At 37.3% G+C, this 15502-nt stretch overlaps 1 protein-coding gene across 2 annotated transcripts in view; it reads left to right on the top strand.

Annotated features, from left to right (window-relative positions):
- Nucleotides 1-10984, top strand: part of OTULINL (OTU deubiquitinase with linear linkage specificity like) — a 41732-nt gene extending 30748 nt beyond the window's left edge. Inside the window, exons 2-8 of one of the 2 annotated variants that reach the window (XM_036759805.1) lie at nucleotides 1887-2046; nucleotides 2156-2187; nucleotides 2301-2392; nucleotides 4573-4722; nucleotides 5555-5683; nucleotides 8200-8469; nucleotides 9438-10984. In XM_036759805.1, the coding sequence (XP_036615700.1) occupies nucleotides 1887-2046; nucleotides 2156-2187; nucleotides 2301-2392; nucleotides 4573-4722; nucleotides 5555-5683; nucleotides 8200-8469; nucleotides 9438-9617 (1013 nt within the window). In that variant the 3' untranslated portion in view covers nucleotides 9618-10984. The remainder of the gene's footprint in view (nucleotides 1-1886; nucleotides 2047-2155; nucleotides 2188-2300; nucleotides 2393-4572; nucleotides 4723-5554; nucleotides 5684-8199; nucleotides 8470-9437) is intronic. The other variant, XM_036759813.1, reaches the window with a different exon arrangement.
- Nucleotides 10985-15502: the final 4518 nt, after the last annotated feature.

Raw genomic sequence — 15502 nt, 5'->3', positions numbered from 1 at the left:
TGAGCATTATTTAAAAAAAAAGAAATTATATTACTATTTTAGGATTGCATTTTAAAAGTTATGAATTTGGTAAAAACCAAATTCACAGATGTGTATAATCCAGTCAAGTCGGCCTTAAATCCCCAGTCATGGGGCGATAGGCATCAAAGTTCCTGTTTAATATGTTATCAGGGAGAGCATGTGGTATGCAGTTTGTTTGACATTTCTGATGATAGTACCTCCAGTGCCTGAACCCACCCCAAACAGTTTTGAAGCTTGTAATCTTGCTGACCTTAATAATGGTAAATCAAGGCATATGCTCCCTAAAGGGTGCTGAATGGATAACTGAAGATGGTAAGCCACTTAAGAAATAAGAGGAAAAGGAAAGGAAAAGGAAAAGGGGATGGGGGGAATGGGGTGACAGAATGGAGGGCTGACTGGGGAACAGGGCAATCAGAATATATGTCATCTTGGAGTGGGGGGAGGGTAGAAATGGGGAGAAAATTTGTAATTCAAATTCTTGTGAAAATCAATGGTGAAAACTAAAATATTAAATAAATAAATAATATTAATTTTTAAAAAAGAAAAAAATGAAAAAAAATCAAACAAACAAACAAAAAAAAGAAATAAGAGAGAAAAAGGCCTCCACTCTTTCCCAGCTTGGGAAAGTGCAAAGTTGTATTTTGTCTGCTTTTTAAAAAAATTTTCTTATAGAACACTCTATAAATATAAGCTATTTTTAGTGTTGTTCTTATTATTTGAGGCTATTTTGCTCCCAAAGTATAACCCTCATCCCACCGGGAAAAAAGAAAAAAATGATGCCCTTGTCTGTGTGTATGTAATATATACATACGTATATATGTATATATTCACACATACATGTACGTATATGTGTGTGTGTGTGTACACACACACACACTAGACAAATGGAACTAGAGCCCTTTACAAATATACCAAACTAGGGTACCTGTATTCTAGACACTTTCGAACACACCGATCCTGAGCAGGTCAGATAAGGATAAACATGTGTGGGTAGAATTCCTTTGGTGTAAAGGGCTGCACTTAATGGACTCATTAAGCCTTCATAGCTGTTTCTATGTGCAAGTTCCCCTGCTGGGGAAAGGAGCCAAGTCTAACCAGATGTATCCGTTGTTGTTATTGTGTTATTATTGTTGTGGCTGTTGTTTTCTTCATGGCTGTTAAGCTGCATATTGACATATATAGATATATATACACATGCACACACACACATATATATATATATAGACCAATATTACTGCTCTTCTTTCTTACTTCAGCTAAGTATGGGGAAACTATCTACATGTTAGTTGTTGATGTGTTTTCTTATTTTAAAGTTGCCTATAAAGTGACCCATACTAGTTCAAACATATACAGGGAAATTATTGTAGGTAGCAAAACAGCAGGAAAAATGCTTCCTTTATAATTTAGACTGTGATATTTTTTGAATGAAGATGCTAATATATGCGAAACTAAAAACCAATAGAATTTACAACACACCTTTTTATCAAGAGTTCTGAATCTCTAAAAAATTTTTAGTGTTTTTGTTGTTCAGGCATTTCAATCATATTTAACTCACTGGGATTCCATTTGGGATTTTCTTAACAAAGATACTGGAGTGATTTGCCATTTCCTTCACTAGCTCATTTTTATAGATGAGGAACTGAGGCAAACAGGGTTAACTGACTTGCCCAAGAACACACAATAAGTGTCTAAGGCCAGATTTCAACTCAAGGCCCAGCATTCTATCCACTATACCACCTCATAATTATTATACTATGTAAGAAAAGTTAATAAAATTTATGGCCTTTTGAAAAAATGAAAACAGAAAGACTAAATCATATATTTCTATCTATCTATTCATCCATCCATCTATTGTTTAATTGTAGGGAACCATAAAGTTCAACCTTGGACAGCAGTTACAAACCAAGCCTTAGATGTCGCATGGAGAACAGTAAAGGGACCAGTGATGTTGGGCATATCATTTCTTGCTGCTGCCCTCTGCCACTTCAGAAGCCTATATTCATATTTAGGACATCGGTTAAAATGGTATGTTCTTTTGACATTTTCTGTATTTTTAAAAAATACCTCTTTTTGAAGCAGATACTTTTTTATAAATCACCATTTGACACTACTGTATTTTTTTTTAACATTTCAGGTGGAGTGGATACCTGCAGAGAAAATTCAAAAGTAAATATTCTCTTTACAGTCTCTATTGTTCCTGTCTTGGAAGGGAGTGGAGGGGGAAATTGAGGGAAGAAGAAAAGGGAAATTAACAGCTTTTTATGTTCAATTTCATCTAGAAAACCTCAGCGTGGAGGCAGAAGTTGATCTTCTTGGTTATTGTGCAAGAGAATGGAAAGGAGAAACAAGTCAAGCCAAGCTGATGAGGAAGGTATCGCTATTTTTAAAAGCAGGGAAGAAACAAATTCATCCAATTTTATTTAATGTTAGGGAGCCCAATTAATTCCAAAGGGTACATTCATACAAGTAACTGCTATTTTGTTCATTAAAACTCCTTGAGTCTTGCATTGTCAATTCAAAACTCTACTGCAGACATTATTTAGTGTGGTTGCTGTTAAGAAGAACCTGTTTAAATCGGGTTCCATAATTCAGGAAATTTTAGTTATAGATGTTTGCTAACTTTACAGTAATTCAGTGGACATTTATTAAGTAGCAATTAGGTGCTGAGAACACAGAGACAAAACAAAATAGTCCCTGCTCTCTATGAGATTAGATTCTGGGGGTGGGGGAGGTTGTGGAGAGCAGGTGTAATACACATATAAGCAGAGAAGTACATGCAAAGTAATTTCAGAAGAGAGAAAAAGTTGGAAGTGATTAGGAAGGACCTCATTTAGGTAGGAACATCCAAGTTGTACTTGGAAGAAAACTAGGGATTCTATAAGGTAAGGATGAGGAAATACATCCCATGCCTAGTGACTCACTGGGCAAAGGTAGAACGTCAAGAGATGGAGTGTTGTGATACAAGGAGAGATTAATATTTAAATTTACTAAGAAAATATTATAATCCCCTTCCTTATTCCAAGAGACTATATAAGGTTGTTGCAGAGAGATTCTACCATTTTTATCTTTCTATCTTGAACTTCTAATACATGTACCTAATAGGTGCTAAACAAATGCTTATTTGAACAAATGCTTATTTGTATTGAATCTAATTAAAGTTCTAACCCCCTGAACTGGGCCCCTTTCAGTTTTTTGTAGGTGCTCGAGGATGTGTATATAATCCTTAACACACGGTCATTGTATACAAAGAATCTTAGCTGTTGGGTTTTTGTAAATAAAGAAAATTTCTTTTAATTTCTAAAACTAATATGAGAAAAAAGTTTTTTGTCTTTACCCTTTTAGAAAGTAAATCTTTTTGGTCTCTAATCTATTTGAAATATATGATGTATAGTGACCATAGATCTTTGGTAAGGGAAATTGAAGTAATGAGGGATAAAGGTTCAAAGTAGTTATAATGTTGGCATATCATAGAACAGATTTTTCAGTAGACATAAGAGAATGAAGCACGTGGGTATTTTGGCTAAGGTCTGTCCTGCTGACCAACTAAGCCTTTGAAAATATGTATTTTGCTTTCAAAATTTGCATAATTGTTACCTCAAAATGACCCTTTCCCTTCAAGCAGGCAAAGCAATTGAGTATAGCATTGGCATATGTAGGGGTCTTCTCACCTCAGGATCAATCTGGCAGTCATGCTAAACATTTTAGCAAGATTAGCTACATGCTGTTAATAGCCCAATAGCATGTAGAGTATATGTAGTCCTTTCACAGTGTGTGGGTTTTCCTTGATCAGGGCAGGAAGAATGCTCTGAAGAGAGTTTACATTCTGCTTTACACCTTTTCTTAACATTTTATTTCCAGCCTCCCAAATTGATTTTCATTATAGTTGTTTTAAATTTTCTTTCTCATTGCCAGGAATGATATCCCTCCATGCATTGGGTCAAATCACTTGAATGTAACATTGGTCTTTATGGTACTGTGCTTAACTGGTTTTGCTTTAAACTTTTTCCTAATCACTCTTTTTCTTTTTAACATATAGGCAACTGTACCTTGATGGCCATTAAATATTTACTAAAAGTTCTCAATATTATTTGTAGACTGTACTTCATGGTCCCTGCTGTCAAGGTGCTTGCTTTCTAGTATTGATACAAATGGTCCTGGAGTCAAGAAAACTCAGCTTCCTGAATTCAAATCTGGTGTCAGATACTTACTAGCTGTGTGACCCTGGACAAGTCACTTAACCCTGTTTCCCTCAGTTTCCTCATCCATAAAATGAGATGAAGAAGGAAATGGCAAACCACTGCCAGTATCTTTGCCAAGAAAATTTCAAATGGGGTCACAAAGAGTCAGACACGACTGAAGACCATTGAACAACAAAAATAATATCCCTTCCCATTGAAATGTGAAACAATACAAATGTGAAACAATAACTTGGTTATTTTTAAAAGTTTTTCCATTTGTATTTGGAGTTCAGCAGTTAAATTTGATTTCCTTTCTTTAGACTCTTCCCCTTCAGAATTACAAAAATTTATCTTTTTCCCTTTGCTCTAATAGGCTTATGAGGAACTCTTTTGTCGTCATCATGTAAAGTGCATTCGGCAAGTCAGAGGAGACAACTATGATGCATTAAGATCAGTCCTATTTCAGATACTCAGTCAGGGCCTCTCTCTTCCATCTTGGATGAAAGAAAAAGACATTATCAAGGTAAGATGTCATGTTTTAAGCCAGAAAATATTTCTAGTATAATCCTATGTGAAGTGAAATATGGTAGCACAAACACCTTTATTTCAACTACCCACTTTTTTTATGATCTGAGTCTGAAAGGAACTCTGAGAGTTGCCACTTAATCCATCCCCTGGGCTCTTATATAAAACTATTCAAACTATTCCAGAAAGATTTTTTTAGGCTCATCCTTAAAATTCATAATAAGGTAGTTGATTCCCTTTATATGTGGTTCCGTGTGTGTGTGTGTGTGTGTGTGTGTGTGTGTGTGTATTCTATTTCTCACAACCCCTTACAGTGAGAAAATTTTTCTTTTCTTAATGAGAATCAATTTTAAAAGCTATTCCTTTGTTCTAATACTCATTTATTTTGCTAAACTAAAACTAAGATTTTGAAAGACAAAGAGGACGTGAGGAGAGTCACAGTGTATTAGAAACATAGTATCTTGTCTTTAAAATTACTCTGTGTTTTAAAACTGTTTAGTTAAGATGAACTGCTCCCAAAAACACATGCCCTTTGTTAAAGATAGTTTAATTAAATAGAGTGGATCAGTTGACTATACATTTTTGTATGTTGCATTTGAACCGTCAGAACTTTTAAAATTTTTAAACAAGCATGTGTCTTGTGCAGAACTCTAAAATTTTTTTTAAATAATGTTCTATCTACATCCTTGGGTGATAGCCAGTTACTTAACTTGGCTAACTACGGTGGGGGGGGGAGGGACATACAGTCATATCTGTTTTGTATCTGTTGTATTTCGTATTTGCAACAAAATGCTAATTATTTCATAACATTTATACATTTTTTCCCCAAGCTTCCGGAAAAGCTACTCTTTTCGCAAGGTTGTAATTGGATTCAACAATACAGTTTTGGCCCTGAGAAATATACAGGCCCAAATGTGTTTGGGAAATTACGTAAATGTGTTGAATTATTAAAGAGTCAGGTAAGTACTTGGAAACAGACTAGAAAGATGAAAATACATCGAGAAGTAGTCATCAGTCTCCCTTCTGTCATCACTTTTATTGTCTTGCTTCCTGGTCTCAGGCATATTAGTTTGTGTTGCATTTAAAGGAGTAGAAAAGAAAGTGTTTCCTCCATCCATTGACATCTTCCTGTCTGGGGTCCACACTTCTTCCTCCTACCAAGTGGCAGATACCCACAAGGTTTTACTGCTTCCACAAAAGAAGCTGAACAGATCTCTTCTGTGTAGTCACAAGAGAGCAGCCTTCTGGTACCACTCCTGTATTTCCTCCCTTCTTTTCAGGTAGCTGAGAGAGAGCAGCCCAGAGGGTCAGGGCTTTTTCCCTTTTGGGAGATCTTGAGAGTGTGATGCAGCTGATCCTTATTCTATATGTCCTAGTTCTGCTCCAATATGTAGGTGGAAAAAAATCTTTCTTACAGTCTTTTGTGTGTGTGAGTGTGTGTGTGTGTGTGTGTGTGTGTGTATCTGTCTGTCTCTGAGTATCTCTGTCTCTATTTAGTCAAACATAGTTGACCAGTCTTGTTTATGGTACTGTCCCTCCCACTCTCCCTGCCTGTCTGTCTTGTCTTTCTCTCTGTCTCCCTCCCCCTCTTCCCTTCCCTCTTGTCCCCTCCTTACCTCTCCTCTCTCCCTCAGCTTAAGACAGATTGCAAATAATCGTTGTTGGCTCCATCATAATCTTTCTTTGGATTACCTATGTCTCATAATTTTAGGATTATCATCAAGGATTCCATTTTTTGTTGCGTGGAAGTTATTTTTGATAGATGTTTGTTTATTATTTAATACTAAATTCCTAATTGTACATATGCTTGATAGTTCAACTGACACTAGATTTGTATGTTCTGTACTGATTTGATCATTTTCCCTCTATGATGTATGTTCTGATAGTTCTTGTTAAGTTTTTCATGGTGAGGGTGAGAGGAACAAGACTAGGAAGAATTTCAGGTTGTTTGACCTTAGAAGGCTTTGTCTCTCTTTTATGTTGTCATAGGCTGTGCCTGACTCAGGCTGGTCTCCTGGTAGTCTAGGTCCAAAACTGGAATGAAATGAGACACTCATAATCTGTCAAACAGTTAACAAAAGCAGACTTATTTAACCATAGCAAGGAAACGATGGTCAGAGCAAGGAAGAGATGTTCATTCAGGATAAAGCACAGATTCAGTTTTTCACAGCATCCCAGTCTTGTTCAAGCTGCTGGTCTGTGGTCTGGAGTCTCAGAAAGGGACACTAGCTCCTTGTATCCTGGCTGTTTTGTACCCAGGTGACTAGGAAGCCACAGCAGTGTCCTAAGTCCTTGTACACTGAGCAAATCAAATCTCCAGGGTAGTTTCAATAGCTTTTAAGGAAAAACTAGCCTAACTTACATGAAGGGCAAGGTAAACTTAAGTGTGCCTCATGAGAACACTGACTTTATTTTTCAAACCCCAAATTGGGAAATATTGTCTAGCAAAGGACATTCCTTTTCTAAAACCTCAATTAACTTGGTATTGGGACAATCCCAGATAATATAGGATGGATGTATCAGAATCCATAGGTCACTAACCTTACAAATTGTGGTGAGATGGGCTGATTCTGTTCCCATTAGTCCAAATCAAGGTTTTAAATTAGATGAAGCTTATAGCCTCACACTCTCCCCTCCTACTGTTCCTTTACAGCTATGTGCTTTGCCTATCATATTTCTCTATCCTTTATTGAATCATAGACTTTAGAGTTGGATGGAAACATAGAGATTACTTATTCTTACCCCCTCATTTTAAAGAGGAACTATCAGAGCCTAATGTGCCAGCTAGAGAATCTGTCCAAGTAATTAGCACTAGTACGCATCTTAACTGTGACTTAGGAAATTGTGTTCCCACAACTTTGGTCTAGATCATTAGTGATACCAGTAGAAACTTCAAGCTAGGTATAAGTGCAAAGAGAGGATTGGGTTCCAAGGTAGGCTGGTAGAAGATCCGGGGATGGGGATATTTCTTATCAAATGGGTTTTTGTTTCCCTCAAATCTTACTTCTGAGGCAGCTGTCAACCTTCCTTTTCACTAGGACCTATCCTACTCATAGTCTGCTTGCTTCTAGTAGCATCCAGCTCTGGAGAGATGGACATAATTAAATTTATGTGGCAACATTCAGTGATTTGAGAACATAAGATTTGATTTGAGAATCATGAGAATATGATTTCATTGAGAGTTTCCCCTGCCTTTGAATGATAGTGAGAAGTATCAAACCGCTAGAATCCTAACATCCTTTACATAGCAACGGGCAGTGTTTTGTAAACTGAGTTGTTTTATGAACTAAGCTTGAGTGATTTGGGGATGCTTACTTACACTATAAACTCCTTAAGGTCAGAGTCTGTCCAATTCATTGAGTACGTCACTTGGCACAGTACCATATGTAGTTAGTTGTTATTTAAGGGCTGCTGATGGTAGTCCGGTCTTGTAGTTTTTGAAACCCTTCTCAAGATCGTTTAAATTTTTTTTTAGTGGACAGAGTTTAGTGGTATTAAGGACCAGCACAAGAGAGGGAACATGTGTAACCGCCTTTTTTCTGATGAGAGCCTGGAGTACAAGCTGTACGAAGCTTTAAAATTCATCATGTTATATCAAGTCATCGAAGTGTACGAACAAGTGAAGAGTGAAAAGGCCATTCCCAGTCTTTACCGCCTCCTGTTTTCCAGGGAAACATCCTCAGATCCTTTAAGTTTCATGATGAATCATCTGAACTTTATTGGTGATACATGTGGATTACAACAGGTAAATGTCAAAAGACGAGTGTCAGAGGAAGGCACTGGCAATACTCAAGGGAGTGGGCAGCATATAGTTCAACTCAATTCAACAAATGTTTAATTTTAAACCAAATGTTTTTCAATTAACATGCATTCATTTCTTTTTCTCTCTTGCATTTCTCTCCACCCATATTAAAAGAAGGAAAAAACCTCATAATTTGTGATAAATATGCCTAGTCAAGCAAAACAAATTTCCACATTGTCCATGTCCAAAAATGTTTATTTAGCTACTGATATCTGTAAAGCTCTGTTAAAGATCTATATGACTTTAAATATTTCATAGTAAAAGAAAAAAGATACTATATTTCACTATCCCATAACAATTAAATGTTTCCTCAAATCTATAACCATGGGGTACCTCACTTGTGATCCTTCACAATGGACTCTCTAAAAAATCTCTAATGGTTTTTTTCAAATGAAATATTATATCCCCATAACAGAGGCTGACCAGAAGTTAATTGTTTCCTTTGGAATGCCCCAAATAAACTTGATTTTATTGTATGTTTTGTATTGTTATTTATTTTTAAATATTAAAATTTTATTGCTTCCCTCTTTCCCCTCACTCCTCTTTGGCTCTTTTTTTTCTCTAGGAAATCTAGAAAAATTTTTCCTATATAAATTGTTTGTTAGTTGACCCAAAACTATTTGGAAAACAGTTCGGCCTTTGTGTCATCTTCTGCATTTCTTATTTATCCTTATTCCACGCACACACCCAAAATTTTGATCTTTTCATGATGTAAAGAGTTATTCCTGTAATTTTCACTTTTGGCTTAAGACAAATTCTGGGTGCTTGCTCCTAATTCTTGGCCTATTCCTAGTCTTATATATGACACTATAAACAAATTACTTCATTAAAATGTTTTCCTCCCCTGTGGTGGAAGAGCAGAAATTTGATAATATGATACTTTTGTGACCTTTCTCTCATCTTTGTTCCAGATTGACATGTTGATTCTTGGACACTCTCTTGAAGTCAGAATAAAAGTGTTTAGACTGTCTAAGTTTAATACCAGAGACTTTCAAGTCTACTATCCGGAGGAACGCCACAGAGAATGGCCTGAGATCTGCCTGCTGACTGAAAATGACCGCCACTACCATATTCCTGTCTTTCAAGCGTGAGATAGAATTGATACTATTGCCTACAATAGCAATGAACATGCTTAAAATAAAGTATTGCATGAAAACCAAAGCTTTTATCTGGCTACTGAAGGAACTGAACTTTTTTTCCCCTTCTGGAGTTATAGGAATGCTCTGATGCAATAGACCTATGTTTTTCTTTTGGGTGTGTGGTTTCTTCAAAAGACACTGAAAACTAGGATTTATCGGGGTTTTTTTTTTGCTTAGGTCACAAGGGATTTGGTTGTCCAAAATACCTTTGAATGGCACAGAATGTTGACCAAAATGAGCCTATAGTTAACCCAGAAAAACTGACCTTTTAAAAGTCTGTAACCTGAAAATGTTGGGACATTGTTAACCCTAACCCCAGTAAAAGAAAAATTCTTCTTGGGAATCTTTCCATTTGTTGATTATGGCCTTAGCCATATCAACATTATCATCTCCATACATCAAGAATCTCCATGGCACTTGGTTTTCTAGAACCGTTTCCCTGATTTTTTAAAAGGAAAAAAGAGCATGCAAGTGGGGAAACTACTTTAATGCTATATTGTATGAATTGTTTTATATTATTTTCAACTTTTGTGGCTGGATCTAATTGGCTTAACATTATGTGTGCAAAAATGAATGTTCCTATTAAATATTCTATAGTTAAAACAAATAGGATACAGATAGTATACTGTTTCTGAAATGTCAAGCTGTTATGCATCATATGCATTTTTAACATGGAATTACATGCTCTCTGATGTTTCTCTTTGTATCTAATGCTATTTTGAATGACTGCATTTTTCTCTGTCATCTATATCAAATGTCATCAATATTAGACTCAAAGAAATGTAAATTTATAAGTGAAAGCTTCTACCAGATATCTGCTACTTCGAAGTCATTCACTTAAGGGAAGGCATGAGGACTCCATAGTTATTCCTCCTTAGATATAGTAAGGAATAGCTACTATGAGATGTAGGGAAAGTGGTATGTTAGCAAGTATTATGGTCCATGGAAATCACACCCATAGTTAAAAGAATCTTAATATAATATTTTCATAAAGTAAGACCCATGAGAGAAATCTCATAGGTTATTGTGTACCATTGTAGTTCATTGTTTCCTAGTTTAGCAAAAGAAAATTTGAGTCAAGAGGATTTGTATTCCTTATATTCCATATAATCCAGTTCAATATATGGAATCCATGTGTTTGGATTCTATACAATATTAACTTTGTGATCTCTAAGGCCCCCTATATCCCCCAAATTCTGTGATTCTAACTAATAACTTTCAAAATGCTTCCTATCTGAAAATAGCAATTTTGAAGTATGTACCAGTGTGATGTAACTGGCTGGCTTTCTATACTAAACTCATGGTTTTCTACCTTTGGATACTGGCTGAGATGGTGAGTCATTGGATGTTCTCTGATATATCTATTTGGCTACACTGCTAATTGCCAGAAAGGAAAGGCAATACATTCTGTTGAGGTTTTTTAACCAGGAATTCAGAATTTTTAAGTTTCTTGTTGGTTTGGACAGTCCTCACTTTCTTTACTTATTTTAGCACCTACACACTACTGAAAAGACAAAAACCTCAGCACAGGGATCAACATCTCTCATCCGGAAAGTGGTACTCAAAATAATTTTTACTGGTATAACATCAATGAACTGCTTTTGGGCCCATGGGGGACTGTGTTTTTTTCCCGTCTTTCTAAGGAGCCCATCTGCTCTGAGCCCAAACACAAGTACTGGACTATATTCAGTCCTGTGGGAGCTTGGCCTCCAATTTTAAGAGGGTTCTACTCCCTTTTTTTCTAGCTACTTAACACCCCCATCATGGTGCCCTGGGTATAAATTGTAGAAACCTTAAGTTTAGGCTCATGTCTAGGATTTTTCCAAAAGGGGGAGTTTAAAAGGTATCCAGAATATAATATGAATCAGATATGGGACAGGTATTTATTTTCTATACAACAGTATTATTATCTGCTGGGAGGGTGATATTTAAAGTTCATCAGAACATAAAGCAGTTTTGAAGATTGATCATTAAGCATTTTACATTTCACCTCACCTCTGCAGCATACAAAAGTTCCCCCAATACAGGCTTGAGTCAATATTCTTGGTTGTGATGCCAAAGTTTTTCCTGACATCAGCCATCTAATCTCTCTTGACCTTATGAATTCATGAGTTCACCTCCAAACCTGGGTGTGTCCACCTCAATGCTTATGTACTATCATCTACTTGGGAAAGGAAACACAAATTAGAAAAGGAATGCGGGGGGCAGGTATAAATTCTCTTATTTGAGCCCATGTTTCACATAGGAGTGGTGAAGGGTTAGAGGGAAATAGCACAATTTATTCTCATCACCCCATCACAGAGCATCTAGAGACAAAACCCACTACTTGCCATATGGGAGACTTGATGCAAAATATATCGAACTGAAAGTGGTCTCTTTTTTTAACTGCCACAGCACTCAGTTCCCCCCCCACCTCCACCCCGCCGCACCTGCCGTGGTCACCGAGTAATAAGAGAATCAAGGGACCACTACATCATACTAAAACGCCACATGGCTGGAAGAAGGCCCATAAACCTCCACCTGGTTGATTAAAACCAGGAAGGGCAACTCTGAGCGTCCTCCACGGAGTGGCTGCCAGGATTGTAGAGAGGCATACGTGGCAAAACTGAAACTAAACTCCACTGTCTCTTCTTTCCTTCCTTATGTACCTATTGCCTTCCCTGAATACCCAGAATATCAAGAGCAAAAATCCTAGAGGAACGTTCTCCTCTGCCAATAGAATCAGTCAACTAGACTCTTTAACTGCGAACCATTAACTGTCACTCTTTTTTATGCTTGTAACCAACTTGCCGTCTTGACCACTACTCCTTTTACCATTCATTCGTAAGGGAGAACCACTGTTGATGCTACACATTCTCCCAAACCCAGCCCTGGAGGCAAAGAATACATTAAGGCTTATTTGGCATCATCCATCTTCTGGAAAGGTTGTAGACCCCTGCTCTATTAAGAAACATTTTTTCCCTTTGGTACCATAATGTGATATTGTCAAGCCCTCAGAATCCACGTAATAATGGTTACATATGGCCCATCAGTTTGAAAGTTTGGACTGGAAACCTGAAAGTCAAATGAGAGGATGAGTGGTGTGTAGGTGACAGTTCTACACTCAGGAAGACATAGGTTTCTAATCCTATCTCAAACTCTAGCTGGATAAACCTGGGGAAGTCACTTAGCCTCTCTTTGCCTCAGTTTCCTCATCTGTAAAATGTAGAAATTGGACTTGATGACTTTTAAGATCCCTTACACCTCTAAATCTTTGATCCTAATGTTTCTGTTCATACTTAGGTTTGGAGAGAAAAGAATCTTGCGACAGAATTGTGGGGAGAGTGGGGGAAGGGAAAAGCATCCAGAGGGTCTGAAAATATGAAACACCAGTATTAACCAAGTGATCTATTACATAGTTGAATATCATTGGAAAAACCAAAACATCAAAAATTTATGTCTTGTCTTTGATCTGTAATTAAATCCAATTAATTGGATTTGATTAACTGGTCATGGTTTGCTAATTCTGTTGCCACTGAATACGAATTAGCGGAAAACTACAACCTCCTGTATAATGACGTCTGAATATTTCACATTTAAGACCATGTAAAATATTATATATAAAATATAAAGATACTCTTATACATTGTGAGAACTTCTGTGAATACATATTCAAAAGATTCCTTCCACAGTGGAACATGTTTAATTCCCTAACTAGAGCCTAGATTCATTTTGTCATCCACACTATTAATGTAACACTCTCATAATAAGAATGCAGCCTTCTTTCGTCTAAAAGAGGCAATGTGGAGTATAGTAAAGAGTTAGATGAAAAATGGCTGGGGAAATAACATAGAGAGAGAACATGGCATTGTTGGTATAGTATGGGGCTTAGACTTGGAAAAGCCTGGGTTCACATCCCATTTCTGATTCTGACCAGCAGTGTGACCATGTGGCAAGTAAGTCATTTAACCTTTTAGCTTCGGTTTCCTCATCTATGAAATGGGGATAAGAATGCTTTTAGTACCTAGCTTACAGAAGTTGTAAGGTTCAAATGAGATAATGTCTGTAAAATATTTAGGAAACTCTAAAGTACTAGGATAAATGTCAGTTATTATTAATAACATCCTACTCCAGTTCCAAAGTCCAGCCAGAGTGGCCTCCTGGATTCTCTGCACTCTGTTATTTCACTTGGCTGGTTCAGAGTAAGTCTGTGGTATTCTTGAACTAAATCAGATCCCTAGGTCTGTGTATCCTGGATAGTGTCAGATCACTGGGCTTGACTTCTAGGTGCTTTTATGGAGTGGATGCAGGATTCTGCATCCTAACCTAGGCCGGACCCTTTGCCCTTCTACTCTCTAACTAGAGTTGGTCTCTAGGATTGAGGGCTGAATGAAGGTCAAGAAAGGACAAAGGTCACACAGTCTCTTGGGTTCTGTCCTTGTCAGCTTCTACACCTCACTTTCTAATAAATTGGCTCATTTATTCAAAGACTGTTATTTCTGCTCCTTTAGCCCTAGAACCTAGTATATTTTAAGGTCTTTAATAGGTCTCAGTTTAACTAAGACAATGCCCATTCAGCGATTAAGGGGCTAAGTGAGAAATAAGGTAGAGAATGGCCTCTTGTACCTGGTCAACAAAAATCAGTCTAGGAGGAGAAGACTCTCGAGGTTTCTGGCCAAAACAGAAACAATTGCTATTGACATTCACTTTCAATAAATCAGGGCCCAAATCATAATAGCTTAGAAAGGCCTAGGTCTCCCACTGCATCCAGAGCCATCTCCAGTCATTGTTATCTATATTTTGCCACTGGACCCAGATGTCTCTGGAGGAAAAAGTGAGGCTGGTAACTTTGCACAGCCCTTCCTCACTTAAATTCAATTCACTTGCCTGTCATGGCATCACCTCCTTGATATCATGGTCATCTTCAAGAATGAAGGACAAACAAGAAGAAGAAGTATATATTGAGAGAGGTTTGTGTTTCTTGGTACTAAGTGGCAGTGATATACTTGCTAGGGGCACTTTTGTAGCAGGTCAGATAGTGTTTTCCTCATGAGGCTGCTAAATGATGCAATGGGGAGAGCCCTGCACCCATCAGGAAGATCTGAGTTCAAATACAGCCTCAGACAACTAGTAATGAGCTGTGTGACCCTGGGCAAGTCCCTCGACAACTCTGTCTTCCTCATCTTCCTCAACTGTAAAATGAAGATAATAATAGTATCTACCTTACAAGGTCGTTGTGAGGATCAAATGACAATATTTATAAAGCACTTGGCACATAGTGATTAATAAATTCTTTTTCCTTCCCCCCTTCTCCTTCCTACATCTACCAAGATTTCACATGATTCACATGAATCACATGATTCAACTCTGCCTTGCTGATATCTTCCCAGGCTGACATCTTTAGCACTCTATGGCACCTACCCTTCCTCCCTCCTCTCCTTTCTTTAGTTCCCAGTTACTCGCCCCACCTATCAGCATGCACACCTTATGGTAGGCATTTTTGTTTGATTTTGTTTTTTAGTTACTCGTGATAGAAGGAGAACATCCCTGCTGTGAGATGCTAGATTTAGAGCGTGGATCTGAAGAGTCTGAGTCCAACCCCTCTTTCTCATCTTACAAATAAGGAAACAGGCAGACAGAGATTAAGTAATTTGCCACAGTTGCACAGTTAGTAGGTGTCTGAATCAGGATTTGCAGTTTTCTTGAGTCTAAGCCCAATTCTCTATCCACTATGCCACTTGTTAAATGTCTCTTTGAGACACAGTTTTATCGTTTGTTAATATATAGCTACGGTTATATGAGAAATTATCCTAGAACCAAAAGACTTGTGACTTGGTCACATATATTTGAGCAAATAT

Source organism: Trichosurus vulpecula, chromosome 1 (genome assembly GCF_011100635.1).
Source record: "Trichosurus vulpecula isolate mTriVul1 chromosome 1, mTriVul1.pri, whole genome shotgun sequence".
In the NCBI taxonomy this organism is placed as follows: Eukaryota; Metazoa; Chordata; class Mammalia; order Diprotodontia; family Phalangeridae; genus Trichosurus; species Trichosurus vulpecula.
Note: the sequence above shows the minus strand (reverse complement) of the source record. Positions and strands in the feature narration are given on the sequence as shown.